This window comes from Mytilus trossulus, chromosome 1 (assembly GCF_036588685.1).
Source record: "Mytilus trossulus isolate FHL-02 chromosome 1, PNRI_Mtr1.1.1.hap1, whole genome shotgun sequence".
In the NCBI taxonomy this organism is placed as follows: domain Eukaryota; kingdom Metazoa; phylum Mollusca; class Bivalvia; order Mytilida; family Mytilidae; genus Mytilus; species Mytilus trossulus.
The window spans coordinates 4,408,318-4,426,839 of record NC_086373.1 but is presented as its reverse complement, the minus strand read 5'-3'; the positions used below and the strand labels follow the sequence as shown (position 1 = coordinate 4,426,839).

The window sequence follows — 18,522 nt, the reverse complement described above, 5'->3', positions numbered from 1 at the left end:
GATTAAGATAATGTAATGTATTTACCTGTCATAATCCTGAATTATCTCCCCTACAGCCTGAATGGCTGCTGAGTATTGATTTGGTTGATACGGATTAAGATAATGTAATGATGTGGACTGTGATGGGTTACCATTAGATGCTGTGAAGTCTATTGCAACTGTGAAATTTAATGATGTTCTAGAAAGAAAAATATATATATTAGCTTAATACAAACAGAAGTAAATAACATATTAAATCTAATCTTTCATATATATATATTTCTTTAACAAATAACAGTGGGACAGATTACTACATGTGCTTTCTTGGTTACACATGATTGTTATTTGGTTATATTCATTCCAATTTTTCTGAAGCTCCCTTCCCAAAATGATAACTTAATCATGTAAACTTGTCCAAATTTTATTGCAATTTTAATGCTTTGCCTAACCAAGTAGAATACAATCTAACAAATGTATTTGTTATTTCATTCATTATTTTGTACATAAATCAGGTCATTAGTTATAGTTGTTTTACATTATTCATTTTTTTTACCTTTTATAGCTGACTATATTGTATGGATTTTGCTCATTGTTGAAGACCTTACCGTGAACTATAGTTGTTAATTTCAATGTCATTTGGTCTTTGCTGGAGAATTGTCTCATTGGCAAACATAAAATACCTTCTTATTTCAATATTTGAAACAGACAGATATATTAAGTAATTATTATTGAATATAGTCTCTTTAAAAACCTACCCTCCTTTCACATAATCAAGGAATGTGGGATTTTGTTCTATCTTGCAAGTGAGTAAGTGTACCTAAAAGAGATATAAAAAAATCAACTTCATTGATATTGAACATGAATGTGTCCATAGTACACGGATGCCCCACTTGCACTATCATTTTACATGTTCACTGGACCGTAAAATTGGGGTCAATACTTTAATTTGGCATTAAAATTAGAAAGATCATATCATAGTTAACATGTGTACTAAGTTTCAAGTTGATTGGACTTCAACTTCATCAAAACTACCTTGACCAAAAACTTTAACCTGAGCTCTACACTATCTTTTTCTTTGTTCAGTTGACCATGAAATTGGGGTCAATACTTTAATTTGACATTAAAATTAGAAAGATCATATCATAGGGAACATGTGTACTAAGTTTCAAATTGATTGGACTTCAACTTCATCAAAAACTACCTCGACCAAAAACTTTAACTTGAAGCGGGTCGAAGGAACGGACGAACGGAGGCACAGACCAGAAAACATAATGCCCCTCTTCTATCGTAGGTGGGACATAAAAATCAGAAAAACTTAGATTTTAACACAGTTAATTATTATGAAAAAAAACATGTAAATTAAAAGTCAATGAGACAGCAATTCAACAAAAAAAAACAGATGCTCTGCAGGGCCCAGCTTTATACAACCACAGAGGTCAAACCCTGAACGGTTGGGGCTGGAGTCTTAAATGATTAGGTAAGACCGTTTTTTTTTCACACATTATAAGAACAACATATCATTTTTTTCAGTAAATGGTATTTTTTGCGATCAAACCAAAGATCAAGAAAATAAAAGATCGAAAGTACACGTGGTATAATTAACGATACATGAATGCAGTATCCAAGCATTGTATTGTGTAAACTAATAACAATATTAATTCAGTGTAGCTATAATAGAAATGATAAATTATATATATTGAAACGAGCTAGCCTTTTGCTACAATTTTGGGTTCAGTGCATTAAGTGTCTCAGTTGCAAGCATGAACTGATATAGTTAGTACGGCTAGATGAATCAAGATTTTCTAAGGATAAATGATTTTTATAGCGGTCGGATAGCATCGAATGCTTTAATCTAATTATAGTAATAGTAACAAGTCTTAATATACAATGACAAAAACAACTGGTCAGTTCTAACCACAATTCTTGGTATAGTTTTAACCTCAATTCTTGGTAAAGTTTAACCTCAGCTATTGGTATACTTTAACCATATTTAGTGGGATACTTTAACCGTCACAGTTATTGGTATAGTCATAGTCATAGGTTTCTGACACAGAATGAATGTTTTCTAATGAACTTAATATTTTATTTTTTTAGCAATACACTATGCTGTTGAATATAACAAAAACAAGGATGAGTTCAAGCAGAAATAGTTTGAAAGCATAGAAAACTGTGCACTCTACAATTGAATTCATGACTGAATATGATGACAATACAAATACTCTAGGCTAAAACTACTGGTCCTCAAGGTTTAAATAAGTTTGCACATCCTGAAATGCCTTATTAAAATTAGGAGATGTGATATCATTTCCAATGAGACAATTATCAATCAAAGTTGCCTGCTTTTTCTCAAAATGAAGTAATAATAAGCAGGTGAAGGTCAAATGAACCCTGTCATACACATACCTTATAAACATTGCATTCAACAAATGTAGTTAACCTATTGAATAATGTACCTGGAAACATAACAAAAACAAACAAAAAAAGCATTGAAAATGAGATCAAGGTCATAAGTTCTCTGCCAGACAGACATGTATAAACCCTAATAGTTCCATATACCAAATATAATTCGACCAATTGTGTAATCTACCAGATACACTGAAAAAAATGAAAAAAAATAACAATAATTAATGAACCCTAAACTGTGAAAAATAGGTCAAGGTCACATGAAACCTGCAAGACGGGTTTACACTTTATAAAATTTTGTTGTTTACACAAGGTATGGTGTCATCTTACCAGATCAGTGTTGGATTCAGTGGGGGATTGGTTCCTTGGGGTTGTAACACCCCCTTTTTTTTTTTTACCAGCAATGCATTTAAATTGGGGCATATAGTTGGAACCAACCCTTCCCTCTTTTAAAAATGGCTGGATGCCCTCCCGCAGAAGCAAGACCCTTTTCAATTACCATAAATTATTTTTTATAAATGTTTTTTCAATATAAAATCAATCCATACACCACATATAGTTTACCTTTTGTTTAAATGGACCTACTCATGAAGCTTTAACCTTAATAACTGATATTTCAAGCAGTCACTGAATCTTGAAAATGAGGTCAATGACAATGGACAAATGAAAGACAGAATCGTTGTAAAATACATAATCTACATACTATGTATAAAGAATCTAGGTCTTCTACATTTTGAAATATTTAGCTTTATATAATTTACTAATAGTTTATGCTGACTATATAAATCCCTTTTCTCACAAAAAAAAAATTACAACAACTTTTGTGGCAGGCAGGACAAACAATGATCTTGTTTTTACTAGTGAGGCTCATTGAAATATTTATTGACAGGCAGGACAAACAATGATCTTGATTTACTAGTGAGGCTCATTGAAATATCTATTGACAGGCAGGACAAACAATGATCTTGTTTTTACTAGTGAGGCTCATTGAAATATTTATTGACAGGCAGGACAAACAATGATCTTGTTTTACTAGTGAGGCTCATTGAAATATCTATTGAAAGGATGATTCCTAAACTGAAACAATTGTTATACTAAGCATAGAAATCATTGTTTCAACAAATGGACTAAGGTTAAAAATTATGGCAACATCACACTATAAAATAAAATGAACGGCAGATCCATATATTTTCTTTTAAAGTGAGGGCCTACTGACTGTTTAAGAGGGGACCTGCTCCAGTCATGATTCAGCAATTTCCAATAAAATTAACCTAATTTTTCCCAGAAAAAAGGGGGTCCCTTCTTAATCCACCTCTGAAAATAGCAAATATTTTGTGTTCATACAAATTGGACCAGAAAAAAATTCATCAATATTCTTCAAAAAATGTTTCTGTATATAGAATCAATTAACATGTATACCAAATTTCCACTTATAGAAAATTTAAATCCCACTCGATAATGATTGAAAACTATTTTTAACTTTTATGATTTGGGTCAGTTATCTTCTCTGTCATTTAAATATTTACTGATAAGATGAATCAGGTATAGGCATGTTCTAAATAACTTCCTGGTTGGTTGACATTGAAAAAATGGTGAACGAGAACTAAATTATTGTCATAACAACATAAACAGGTATTTGGTAATAATATTAGTTATTTTAAAATGACTTGTAGGTATTAACTGCAGAGTAATGTGTAACCAATGTGTATCCTTAAAAACAAAGTGTTTTTATTCAAATTTATTATCAACTTTAGAATCTGTCAATGTGATTGAGAATTATATATTCAAATTAATTTTGTTGTATGTAATCAACTAGAAGGACATCTAGTGGCTGCAGGTCAATATAACAGGGTATATGCATGATAAACAAATATACAGAAACAAAATAAAACCATTGAAGAATCTATATGTGCCTGTCCAGAGCCTGCAGTTCAGTTAGTGGTTGTAGTTTGTTGTATATCATATTTGTTAAATACCTTCATTGTTTTATCCATGAATCAGGGTGTTAGTTTTGTCCTTTTATTTTTTTTACATTTGTCATTTCTGGCCAAATATCACCATCCATTCACCATTAACTATTTGGACATTGACAAGAATGCAAATATAACTTTTATCTTGAATTTTCAGGTCATGGCATCCAGTAAACCTATTCCATGTGGACCTTGTGAAGAAGGAAAAGTAAACACTAAAGCTGATATCTGGTGTTACAACTGTGATGAAGGATTGTGTTCAACATGTTCTGGTCATCACAAAAGATATAGATTGTCACGTGATCACAAAACTATTGATATTAAAAGTTATACCCCGTCTGTTCGAGCTATCAAAACAGAATGTGACAAACATGGTCAACAACTCAACCTGTACTGCCCCAGTCATTTAATGCCTTGTTGTGATGAATGTATTTCCAATAGTCATTCAAAGTGTATGGGAATAAAAAGTTTAGCTAGCGTTGTGGAGAAAACCAAGATTGAAAAACCTAAAGAATCTGTAGAGAAAGAAATTAACTCCATCTTACATCTCTTAGGTAAAATTGTAAATAACAAATCACAAAACATTAAAAGAGGAGAACAAGAATATCAAAGCATTAAAGAATTCATTGTGAAAATACGCAATGAAATAGATAAACATTTAACCCACCTAGAAAAGAAGATTAGCCAAGAAGCAGATACCATCTTAAATCAGGAAAAATCAAAAGCCACAGATTTAATAGCTGAAATTGGAGGAAAACAGAAAAACTTAAAGAAAATGCAAGACCAGCTACATTCAGTCATACCACATGCCTCAAAACTCCAATCATTTTTAGGGATACATCAGATTGAACAACAAGTACATCAATGTAAACGATATATAGATGATCTGGAAAAAGACGACAGGGCAAAAGAATTTAACATCAAAATGGAGAAAAACAATGAAGTAGAGAAGATGATAAAAAAGTTAGGATCCTTAGGAGAATTAACAGTTGTTAAAACAGATATGGATTTGAAGAAAGAGACAGGTGTGAGTAGGGAAGCACAAGTAGAATCACAAGAACAATCCAACATAAACAACATGACCATGAATATTGAGGAAAAGATAAAGATCAATATGAAGAATATAAGTGACATGATTTGTTTGATGGATGGAAGACTTATATTAATAGTGGAATGGGGTGACAAAGTTAACCTACTTACTTCTAATGGTAAACTACAGAAACAGTTACCCATACCTGGTAAAGCCTTCAGTGTTACACAGATCAATCAGAACACTATAGCATTAACTTATCCTGATGAGAGAGCCATTAAAATATTCAATATGGAGAAAGAAACAGTTACCAAAGTTATCACATTAGACAAAGTATGCTGTGGATTATTATCATCAGATAATTCTCTTGTTGTAGGATTGCATATAGATGAAATCCGTATTATAGACTTGGAAGGAAATACACTGAAGTCAATACAAGTAGAGAGTCAAACCAACCTGTATCACCTTGTTTACTGTAATGACAGAGTAATCTATAGTGACTGTAATGGTAAAGCAGTTCACTGTGTTGATCAATCAGGTAAACAGATCTGGCAATATACACAGGATTTAGAGGCACCAGAAGGACTTTGTACAGATACTTATGGTAACATTATTGTAGCAGATGAGATATCTAATAGAATAATAGTTATATCAAAAGATGGAAAGGATAGTAAAGTACTGCTTAGTGATGGACTGGCGAATCCTAAATATATTTGTTTGAAACAGAATGAGTCTTCAGGTTTTATTTGTAATGGTGGTGGCACATACTTGGCAAAATTCAGTTTATCTTCTGGATAAAATATACACTAAGGGTCAAATGATATCACGTGACTTTGATACACTGTACATGTACTATTACTAACAACTTGTTATTTATATTTATTTAATGTAATACAGAATTAGTAAACTTAGTTGAGATTGCCATCAGTTATTTAAGAACATATCCGGTGTTAAGATCTCACCATTATCTTGAAAATCTATACTACTAAAATAATGAGGTCCTCTTTGTTAGTCATCATGATGTAAAATCAGTGAATCAAAGAATTCAACTTTATATATAACTAATATAGGGCAATGACTTTGATTGAAAATTACACTATTCTGGCCCTGTTGTTTTTTTACAGTTTTCTGTTGACCCCAGGTATAAGGAAAATTTAAGGGGGTTCAATTTCCAAATAACACAAGGTCAAATCACCCAAGACCAATAGTATCTAACACATGTAGTTTCCTGTTGAAGTAAGAAAACCAAGATAGGTTCAAACAATAACAGTTTGAATGCAGAGAAAACTGTGAACCTCATCAGCATGACATTTATCAGACGACAATATGAATACTAACCAGATGCTCCGCAGAGCGCAGCATTATACGACCGCAGAGGTTGAACCCTGAACGGTTGGGGCAAGTATGGACACAACATTCAAGCTGAATTCAGCTCTAAATTTGGATTGTGATTAAATAGTTGACACAGCATAGGTTTTTGACACAGAATGAATGTAGTCTAATGAACTTTAAAAAAAAAAAATTGCCTTTGAGCAATTCACTATGCTGTTGAATATTAATCCTCTCAAAAAAATGTTTGAAGAAATTTTCTTTTTATTTATGAAATCTGAAATGAAAAAAATTGACCCCCCCCCCCCTCCCCCCCCAATTTTTTTTTCACATCCCCCTTTCCCTTATTTCAAAACTGATCTCAATTCAAAGGAGTAAGTTCGATAAGGGCCATATTTGGCCCCAATTATAAAGTTCAATAGTTACAAGGTAATAAATGTTGAAAGTTGCCCTAAAGACATGTTAGAAAGTTAAACAGAACTGTTTTTGTCAAAGTTTAATTCTAACACGTTGATTTTTACATCCAAAAAAGGTCAAGATAAGGGATTTTGGTGAAATGTGACAAAATCAGCTAGATTTTAACCAAATAAAGGACCAGGAAACATAGAGCGCAGGCGTCGACAAGCTTAAGATTCAAATGAGACATGTGAAATGTCTTCACAAACATTGTTTTAAAAGATCTTTGTTGTCAACGTATGCGCTCTATGTTTCCTGTCCAATAATCTTTGGAAATTCGACCATTTTACTTGATTTTTTCGTGAAAAATCAATATGAGTACAACTTGTGACGTCATAATTAAACACAGAAACGTAAAATTTTCAACAAAATGGATTATACCCTAGCTAGTCAATGTATTAGCTATAATTTATCGTGATATTGGTAGATAAATACGAATTTTAAATTAACGCTAAAAAAGGGGGCCATTTTGGGACCTTATCGAACATACTCCTTTCTAATGAAGTTTGCAACAATAACTACTCATTTAAATACATCATAAAATATTAAAATGTAAAAAAAGTGCTTGTTATCACTGACAATGACTGAATGGTAAAGATTGTTTTAATCTATCAGTTGGTAGTAAAAGTGAATATACATTGTATATTGTATAAAACAATGATTTAAGTTGATTCAACTACTATTCTGGACAAAGAAAGATAACTCCAATTGAAATCCAATTGGAATTTCTTGCTATTGCACAATATTATGCAATTAGATATTTCTTGCTATTGTGCAATACTGTGCAATTGAAAATATTTGCTATTGCACAATACTGTGCAATTGACAATTTCTTGCTATTGCACAATACTGTGCAATTGAAGATTTCTTGCTATTGCTGAATTTATAACTGTGCAATTGAAAATTTCTTGCTCTTGCACAATACTTAATATAATAATTTAAGATCCTGATTTGGACCTACTTGAAAACTGGGCCCATAATCAAAAATCTAAGTACATGTTTAGATTCAGCATATCAAAGAGGCCCAAGAATTCAATTTTTGTTAAAATCAAACTTAGTTTAATTTTGGACCCTTTGGACTTTAATGTAGACCAATTTTAAAACGGGACCAAAAATTAGAATCTACATACACAGTTAGATTTGGCATATCAAAGAACCCCAATTAATCAATTATTGATGAAATCAAACAAAGTTTAATTTTGGACCCCGATATGGGCCAACTTGAAAACTGGGCCAATAATAAAAAATCTAAGTACATTTTTAGATTCAGCATATCAAAGAACCCCAAGGATTCAATTTTTGTTAAAATCAAACTAAGTTTAATTTTGGACCCTTTGGACCTTATTGTAAACCAATTTGAAAACAGGACCAAAAATTAAGAATCTACATACACAGTTAGATTCGGCAGAACCCCAATTATTCATTTTTTGATGAAATCAAACAAAGTTTAATTTTGGACCCTTTGGGCCCTTTATTCCTAAACTGTTAGGACCAAAACTCCCAAAATAAATACCAACCTTCCTTTTATGGTCATAAACCTTATGTTTAAATTTCATAGTTTTCTATTTATAAATATTTTTAAGTTATGGTGCGAAAACCAAGAAAAATGCTTATTTGGGTCCCTTTTTGGCCCCTAATTCCTAAACTGTTGGGACCTAAACTCCCAAAATCATTACATACTTTCCTTTTGTGGTCATAAACATTGTGTTTAAATTTCATTGATTTCTATTTACTTAAACTAAAGTTATTGTGCCAAAACCAAGAATAATGCTTATTTGGGCCCTTTTTTGGCCCCTAATTCCTAAACTGTTGGAACCAAAACTCCCAAAATTGATCCCAACTTTTCTTTGGTGGTCATAAACCTTGTGTCAACATTTCATAGATTTCTAATAACTCAAAACTAAAGTTATTGTGCGAAAACCAAGAAAATGCTTATTTTGGCCCTTTTTGGCCCCTTATTCCTAAAATGCTGGGACCAAAACTCCCAAAATCAATCCCAACCTTTCTTTTGTGGTCATAAACCTTGTGTTAAAATTTCATAGATTTCTATTCACTTTTACTAAAGTTAGAGTGCGAAAACTAAAAGTATTCGGACGACGCAGACGACGACGATGCCAACGTGATAGCAATATACGACGAAATTTTTTTCAAATTTTGCGTTCATATAAAAATCCAGGCTAAATTGATCTTGTGGGTTAATTAACAGCAAAAAATTTAATTTCATCAACAGAAATATAAACCCTGATGTTTTTTGTACTTTTGGTCCTAGACGTTTAAACAAGTTTGCACACACTGAAATGTCTTGTAAAATAAAAAGATGTGGTTTGATTGCCAATCAGACAACTAATCATCAAAGTTGTCTGCTTGTTCTTACATCATCATTTAATAATAATGAGGAAGTAAAGGTCAAATGTATCCTGCCATACAGACATGTTCACCTTACAAATATTTCATTCAATAAATATACATGTAGTTGACCTACTGATTAATGTACCTGATAAACGGAAGAAAAAATAATATGCAAAAATTAATATTGACCAATGAACCATGAAATGAAATGAAATGAAATAATTCAGAGTTCGTGAAAAGTGGCAGTCCTCAGGATTTCACCACCAAAATTTTGAATAGATTGATAGTGAGGACCAGCAGATTTTCTTCAAGGACCATCAGGGGAAAAAAGATTTCGCAAACTCTAGGTCAAGGTCATACGAACCCTGCCAGACAGACATATACACCTTACAATTCCTGTATACACAAGATATGGTCGACCTACTGCTGAAAGTAAATGATTAACCGACAAAGCCATAAAAACTGACCAATAATGTATGAAAATGAGGTCAAGGTCAGATGAACCCTGCCTGATAGACAAGTAGAACTTATAATAATTACATACACCAAATAAAGATGACCAATTTCTTTAAGTACCTGATAAACTGGGATAACATGAAAAAGTAACATTGACTGCTGTACCATAACAGGGCGCAGCCTTATACGACCGCAGAGGTCGAACCCTGAACGGTTTGGGCTAGTATGGACACAACATTCAAACTGGATACAGCTCTGAATATGGATTGTGATTAAATAGTTGACACAGCATATGTTTCTGACACAAAATGAATGTGGTCTAATGAAATTAAAATGTTGATTTTTTTTTGCTTTTGAGCAATTCAGTTTGCTGTTGAATATTAGTCCTTTGATATTTGAAGAAATTTTCTTTATCATTTCTGAAATCTGAAATAAGGAAAAATTGAACCCCACCAATTTTTTTTACCTCCCCCTTTCCCTTATTCTAAAAATCTCAATTCAAATTTCTTATGGAGTTTTCAACAATAACTACTCTAAATACATCATAAAATATAAAATGTCATACAGTCATGATTTAAGTTAATTTAACTACTATTCTGGACAAAGAAAGATAACTCCAATGCAACATTTTATATTGGCAAACTTTCAATGAAGTTTTTGGCAAATTTCCAATGGAATTTATTAATATTAAAATTTTTGGCAAATTTCCAATATACATAATTTAAGAGCAGTTTAGGTGAGATATTAAAATGAGTTTCAATTAACAACCGCACACTGCTTTTAAATTATGTTTTGTAATTAAGTAATTGTCCATTAACCTGAAAACCCTTTATCCCCCCATTTTGAACCTAATTCCTTAACAGTGAGAGCCATCACTCCCAAAGACAATTCTTACCATCCCTTTGTGGTATTCCAATATCCAAAATCTAAATACATGGTTAGATTTATCCTATCAAAGAATCCCAAGAATTCAATTTTTGATGAAATCAAATAAAGTTCAATTTTGGACCCTTTAGACCTCAATGTGAACCAATTTGATACCCGGTCCTAAATATTAAAAATCTAAATGCATGGTTAGATTCAGCATATTAAAGAACCCCACATATTGAATTTTTGTTGAAATCAAACAAAGTTTAATTATGGACCCTGATCTGGACCAACTTGAAAACTGGGCCCATAATAAAAAAAAAAATAGTACATGTTTAGATTCAGCATATCAAAGAACCCCAAGAATTCATTTTTTCTTAAAATCAAATTAAGTTTAATTTTGGACTCTTTGGACCTTAATATAGACCAATTTGAAAACCGAACCAAAAAATAAGAATCTAAATACACGGTTAGATTCGGTACATCAGAGAACCCCAATAGTTCAACTTTTGATGAAATTAAACAAAATTTAAATTTTGCCCCTTTTGGCCCCTACTTCGTTGGAACCAAAACTCCTGAAATCAATCCCAACCTTCCTCTTATGGCCATAAACCTTGTGTTTAAATTTCATATTATTCTATTTCCTATGTAAAGTTATGGTGTGAAAACCAAGAAAAATGCTTATTTGGGCCCCTTTTTAGCCCCTAATTCCTAAACTGTTGGGACTTCAACTCCCAAAATCCAAACCTTCTTTTTGTGTTCATAAACCTTGTGTATAAATTTCATTGATTTCAATAGACTTATACTAAAGTTATTGTGCGAAAACCAAGAACAATGCTTATTTGGGCCCTTTTTTTGCCCCTTATTCCTACACTGTTGGGAACAAAACTCCCAAAATCAATCCCAACCTTCCTTTTGTAGTCATAAACCGTGTGTCAAAATTTCATACTTCTCTATTTCCTTAAACTAAAGTTATGGTGTGAAAACCAAGAAAAATGCTTATTTGGGCCCCTTTTTAGCCCCTAATTCCTAAACTGTTGGGACTTCAACTCCCAAAATCCAAACCTTCTTTTTGTGTTCATAAACCTTGTGTATAAATTTCATTGATTTCAATAGACTTATACTAAAGTTATAGTGCGAAAACCAAGAAAATGCTTAATTGGGCTCTTTTTGGCCCCTAATTCCTAAACTGTTGGGTACAAAACTTCCAAAATCAATCTCAACCTTCCTTTTGTTGTCATAAACCTTGTGTTCAAATGTCATAGATTTCTATTGACTTTAACTAAAGTTAGAGTGCGAAAACTAAAAGTATTCGGACAACGCGGACAACGACAATGACTTAGACAAAGCCAACATGATACCAATATACAATAAAAATAAAGAATCTAAAAACATGGTTAGATTCAGCATATCAGAGAACCCCAATAGTTGATTTTTTTTTATGAAAACAAACAAAATTTAATTTTGGGCCCTTTTGGCTCCCAATTCGTTGGAACCATAACTACCGAAATCAATCCCAACTTTCCTCTTATGGTCATAAACCTTGTGTTAAAATTTCATAGATTTCTATTTACTTATACTAAAGTTATGGTGCGAAAAAGCAAGAAAAATGCTTATATGGGCCCTTTTGGCCCCTAATTCCTACACTGTTGGGCCCAAAACCTTCCTTTTGTGGTCATAAACCTTTTGTTTAAATTTCATAGATTTCTATAGACTTAAACTAAAGTTAGAGTGTGAAAACTAAAAGTATTCGGATGACAATGTCGACGGCGCCAACGTGAAACCAATATACGAACAAAAAATTTTCAATTTTTGCGGTCGTATAAAAATGAAAAAAATGATCTTCTACTCATTTTTTAATTACAACGGACAAACTTTAAATATTTGACATGAATCGGCCATCACTAAATGGAATTGCTGAGTAAACCATTTCTTAGCCTCTAGATTCATTTATTTTCATTAATACCAATTTTCATGGATAATGAAAAATTGAATTTTTCCTGGATATGTTATTTTGTGGTTTTGTCAAAGTCTGCATACAAGCCTATTCAAAATGTTTTCCTTTTTGAACATATCATTTTTGTATTGCCTATAAAATCAATACAAAATTGATATACCACAATTTCAAATTTCATTATATTTGAGTTCGGGAAAGAAATTATTTTGCGCTTTTGTAGATTTTAGAAAAGCGTTTGACACAGTGTGGAGGGTGGGACTATGGCAAAAACTATTAAAATATAATATTGGTGGGAAAATGTTTAAAGTTATATTGAGCATGTATACAGATATTAAGTCTTGTGTTAAAAATGGAGAACTGAAAACAGATTTTTTCCCGTGTGAGGTAGGTGTAAGACAGGGAGAAAAAATGTCACCTTTTCTCTTTGCCTTATACCTTAATGACTTGGAGGAATATCTGGATGAAAACTCTGTGGATGGTCTAAAATTTATTAATGGAAAATTTACAGAGAATCTTGATTTGTATATCAAGTTATTTATTCTTCTGTACGCCGATGACACAATCATTTTTGCGGAATCGGCAGAAGGGTTACAAAAGGCTCTGGATGTTTTTGAGCAATATTGTTTTGAGTGGAAACTCACTGTTAATGTTACAAAAACAAAGATTGTAATTTTTTCAAAGAGAAAGTATAATAAGATTGTTACTTTTAAATTATGTAATGAAATTATTGAAATTAAAGATTCATATGTTTATCTTGGTCTGCTGTTTAATTACAACGGAAATTTCTTTCAAGCTCGTAAAAAATTGGTAGACCAAGCTCAAAAAGCACTTTATGCTCTTTACAAGAAGATACAAAATATCTCACTTCCGATTGATCTACAGCTAAAATTATTTGATGCTTTGGTGGTTCCTATTTTGACCTATTCCTCGGAAATATGGGGGTTTGAAAATAAAAATAATACTGAAAAGTTACATCTACAGTTTTGTAAGCGCACTTTGGGTGTGCGATCATCTACGCCAAATTTTATGGTATATGGGGAACTTGGAAGATTTCCGCTTGAACTGCAGATCAAGTTAAAAATGGTATGTTTTTGGCACAAGCTAGCAACAAATGATAAAAAACTATCGGGTAAACTTTATAAGTTACTTTGGTACATGCATGAGCATGAAGGTTGTAATTTTAAGTGGTTTAACTATGTAAAATCTGTGTTTAATGATTGTGGCTTTTGTGAACTATATAATTTTCCGGAGCATGTTGATTATAATTATATTAAAATTAATGTAAGGCAGCGTCTCCAGGACCAGTTTATTCAAAAATGGTTCTCAGATATAAACAATTCATCAAGGGGGGAATTTTATCTACACTTTAAAGAAGAGTTTTGCTTGGAACCATATCTGTTAAAATTAAGGCGGGGTCATAGGGTAAACATATGTAAATTGAGGGTATGTAATACAAAGTTTCCCATCGAAACAGGAAGATGGAGAAATGTACCACGAAATGAGAGGATTTGTCCACTTTGTAAAGCTGGTCTTGGAGATGTATACCACTTTATATGTAAATGTACTAACTATGAAGCTAAGGATTTAAGGGGGAAGTTCATACCTCCATATTATTTAAAATATCCAAATGAAAAAAAAGTACTTGGCATGCTTAAATATAGTAATAGTAATGTGCTGTCTAAGCTGTCAATTTTTATTCAAAAGGTAGAAAAGATGCTTGTCTAATTTAAAACTGTAATAAACACAAACTTATTTTTGAAGATGTATAATTTAAAAATGTATTATGTTTGTATGATGAACTATGTTGTAATTAATATTGTGTATATAAATATGCTCCTGTTACGCAGTCTTCTGCGGCTGAGTTTTCTCTAATAAACTATCAAACTAAACAAAGAACAATAAATCAACAGTAATTATTTGTATATGATCAATTTATGGTACCTGTCCTGAATTCTTATATCCCTTTTTCTTAGCCTTTTTCTTGGGATTAATACACTGAAATAACAAAGAGTATAAGTTATACAAAGCAGTTTAATTTGAAGAACATTTTGATTATAAATGATATTAAATGCTCTGAATACATCTATAAATGTTTAAAATATGCTGTAAAAGTAATCATTTTCCATTTTTCAGAGGTGTCTGTAGATATTCCAAAAAAAATGTGAAAAGACATCTATGTTTACAGGCCCGTAGCCAGGAATTTTCAAAGGGGGGTTCGTTGGACTCACAAACTCGACTTTAACAGTCACAATTCGAACAGAACATTGACTTTAACAGTGCTTATTTGTTTTCAAGGGGGGGGGGTTCGTCCAAACCCCCCCTGGCTACGGGTATGGTTTATGATGAGTTATATAAATATATCATGCTACCTAAATTACCAAAAGTGGAGAAATATAACAGCATATGTTAAATTATGTATTGATTGACAATAAATTCAATACTGCTTGCATATAATGTTATAAAGGAACATATTTCCAAAAACTGTTATAGTATAAATGCTACCCAAATTTGTACTTTATCAGTGTTTTGTGGTAATAAGAAGTGTGTATATGTTTCATAACATTTAGTTTTGGCAAACTAAAGTAAGTGAATGGGAATGAAAACTTCTGAATTTTTCCTTCGTAAAGGAGCATAACTCTAGACCAGTAAAAGTGATGCCACTAAAATTCAAACTTGATCTGTGTTTTGTGGTAATAAGCATTATTTAAAGTTTCTTAAAATTTAGTTGAGGCAAAATAAAGCTTTTTTGGATGTACAAGGGTAAAACTTAATGCCTCTCTGCTATGGTGGGGGAATGAAAATATCATAAAACATTTTCTAGATATTCTTAAATAAACTTAATGAAAAGGCCATAAGTTTAAAAAAATAAGCTTCATAAACATCATTACATGTATCATAAAATTTCCAATTTTTATATATAAAAAAGCTATATATCATTGAGATGTTGTAAAGAAAAAAAAAACCAGAAACATGTTATATTGGTAGCCTACAAGTAATACTAGTAGGGGGTCTGACGGGTCCTATCCTGAAATCCCAGGCTTAAAAAATCCTGAAATCCTAAGGTCCCGCATTTGAAAAAATTCCAATCCCAACGTCTCAAAATTCAAAAAAAATCCTAGATTCTGAGCTTAAAAACACCTTATCCTGACGTCCTGAAAAAAGGTCCTGTCCTCCCTCCTAGTAGTCTTGTACAAGAGGCTGTCACAACGACAGCAAACTGGATTTATTAGCATTTATTTGTGTCCTGGCAATATCACAAGAACCATTACTGATGATTGGTGAAAGTGAAAATTGTCAATATCAAATTTGACCACTAGTTTTTCATCAGTATCAACATATTAAAATTTGAAAAGCTTAGATTGAATGGTTCGTGAGTAAATGCAACAATGTGAATGGAAACACCATTTTACGATCTTTCAAGAACCATAACTCCTGAATGGTAAAAGTCAAAATCGCCATTATTGAACTTGACCTCTATTTTGTCATCAGTAACAACATATTAAAATTTGAAAAGCTTTGGTTGAATGGTTCATGAGAAAATTTGTATATAATGTTTCCCCCCAGAAAAACTAAGTCCATTTAAAAGTAAAATACCGAAAAATTGATTTATTTTTTTACAAAATTTACTTCTGGATACTATCTTATGATCATAAACAAACTTCTGTCCAAGTTTGGTACAGACCAAGAATAGTTTTAGAAAGTTATTAAAATTCTAAAAACTTTAACCACAGAGTGAATGTTATGTTTCCCGCAGAAAAAACTAAGTCCATTTATAAGTAAAATACGAAAAAAATGGAATTTTATTTTTACAAAATTTACTTCTGGATACTATCTTATAATCATAAAGAAGCTTGTATCCAAGTTTGGTAGAAATCCAGTATAGTTTAAGAAAGTTATTAAAATTTCAAAAACTTTAACCACAGAGTGAATATTTGTGGACGCCGCCGACGACGACGCCGACGGAAAGTAGGATCGCTTAGTCTCGCTTTTTCGACTAAAGTCGAAGGCTCGACAAAAATGCAAGGACACGACTGGAAAGACCATTTTTCAATCTTTCAAGAACCATAACACCTGAACGGTAAAAGTCAAAATCGTCATTATTGAACTTGACCTCCATTTTGTCACCAGTAACAACATATTAAAATTTGGGAAGCTTTGGTAGAACAGTTCATGCGTAAATGCACGGACACGACTGGAAACGCCATTTTCCAATCTTTCAAGAACCATAACTCCTGAACGATAAAAGTCAAAATCGCCATTATTAAACTTGACCTTCATTTTTTTGTCAGTAACAACATATTAAAGTTTTTTAAGCTTTGGTTGAAGGGTTCATGAGTTAATGCATGGACAACATTTGATTGCCGCCGACCCGCCCGCCCTACCAACCGCCTGCCCAACTGCCAGCCCGACCGCCGAGCATCCCCAAATCAATAACCGACATTTTTGTCACAAAAATCCAGTTAAAAATTACTAAATACTTACATCATAATCATTATCAGGACATTGACCTTTCTTTAATAGATTCATATTTGTTGTGAAAATTCCTATTAAATCATGGCTGCTGAAAAATATGTCATCATGTTATACATGGTGGAAATGGAATGAATGAAAATAATGTTAAATTCCACAAACTTATAGTTTTTATAAATTATAAGCTTATCAAAGAAATCAATTTGTATCTAACATCTATGGGTTGATACAACTCATTCTGTTGATTTGATGATCTTTCATATTTATTTGAGCTTATTATCAACAGTTCAAATCAGTTAAAATCTTAAATTTGAAATAGGTACATTTATTAAAAGGGTGATATAATAAAGAAAAAATTATCAATGTAAAATGACCATGTGACCATCTCAAAAACCACATAACAAAGTGACCATCTGACCATCTGAATGACCACATAACAAAGTGACCATCTGAATGACCACAAAACAAAGTGACCATCTGAATGACCACATAACAAAGTGACCATCTGAATGACCACATAACAAAGTGACCATCTGAACAACCACATAACAAAGTGACCATCTGAATAACCACATAACAAAGTGACCATCTGAATAACCATATAACAAAGTGACCATCTGAATGACCACATAACAAAGTGACCATCTGAATGACCACATAACAAAGTGACCATCTGAATAACCACATAACAAAGTGACCATCTGAATAACCACATAACAAAGTGACCATCTGAATAACCACATAACAAAGTGACCATCTGAATAACCACATAACAAAGTGACCATCTGAATAACCACATAACAAAGTGACCATCTGAATAACCACATAACAAAGTGACCATCTGAATGACCATATAACAAAGTGACCATCTGAATGACCACATAACAAAGTGACCATCTGAATGACCACATAACAAAGTGACCATCTGAATAACCACATAACAAAGTGACCATGTGAATGACCACATAATAAAACAATACCTTACCTCCCATCACTGTCCCAGTCATAACATTCTACTTTGATAGATCTAAAAATAGAAATAAACTTTTTATCAGTACCAAGTTGTATTGATACAGAAGGTATTTTCCTTCATATTCCCATAATGAAAAGTTGAATTTGCATAACAGGAGTAATTAGCAGCAAAAACTTGTATGGCAATATTTGATTGAAATTTTATTTAGAGCCTATATCATGTTCATTAGAGTTTGTCAAACTGCTATTTATCCAAAGAATTTATTTGTGTAAATTGTGTGGTT

At 32.2% G+C, this 18,522-nt stretch overlaps 1 protein-coding gene across 4 annotated transcripts in view; it reads right to left on the bottom strand.

The window, feature by feature from the left end:
* The window catches only part of LOC134712692 (copine-8-like), a 46,806-nt gene that overhangs the window by 11,128 nt on the left and 17,156 nt on the right, over positions 1–18,522 (bottom strand). For 3 of the 4 annotated variants that reach the window (XM_063574486.1, XM_063574505.1, XM_063574515.1), the window contains 5 exons: positions 18,252–18,293; positions 17,279–17,357; positions 14,738–14,791; positions 735–796; positions 26–178 (listed from right to left, as the gene is read on the bottom strand). In XM_063574486.1, coding sequence (XP_063430556.1) covers positions 26–178; positions 735–796; positions 14,738–14,791; positions 17,279–17,357; positions 18,252–18,293 — 390 coding nt within the window. The remainder of the gene's footprint in view (positions 1–25; positions 179–734; positions 797–14,737; positions 14,792–17,278; positions 17,358–18,251; positions 18,294–18,522) is intronic. The other variant, XM_063574495.1, reaches the window with a different exon arrangement.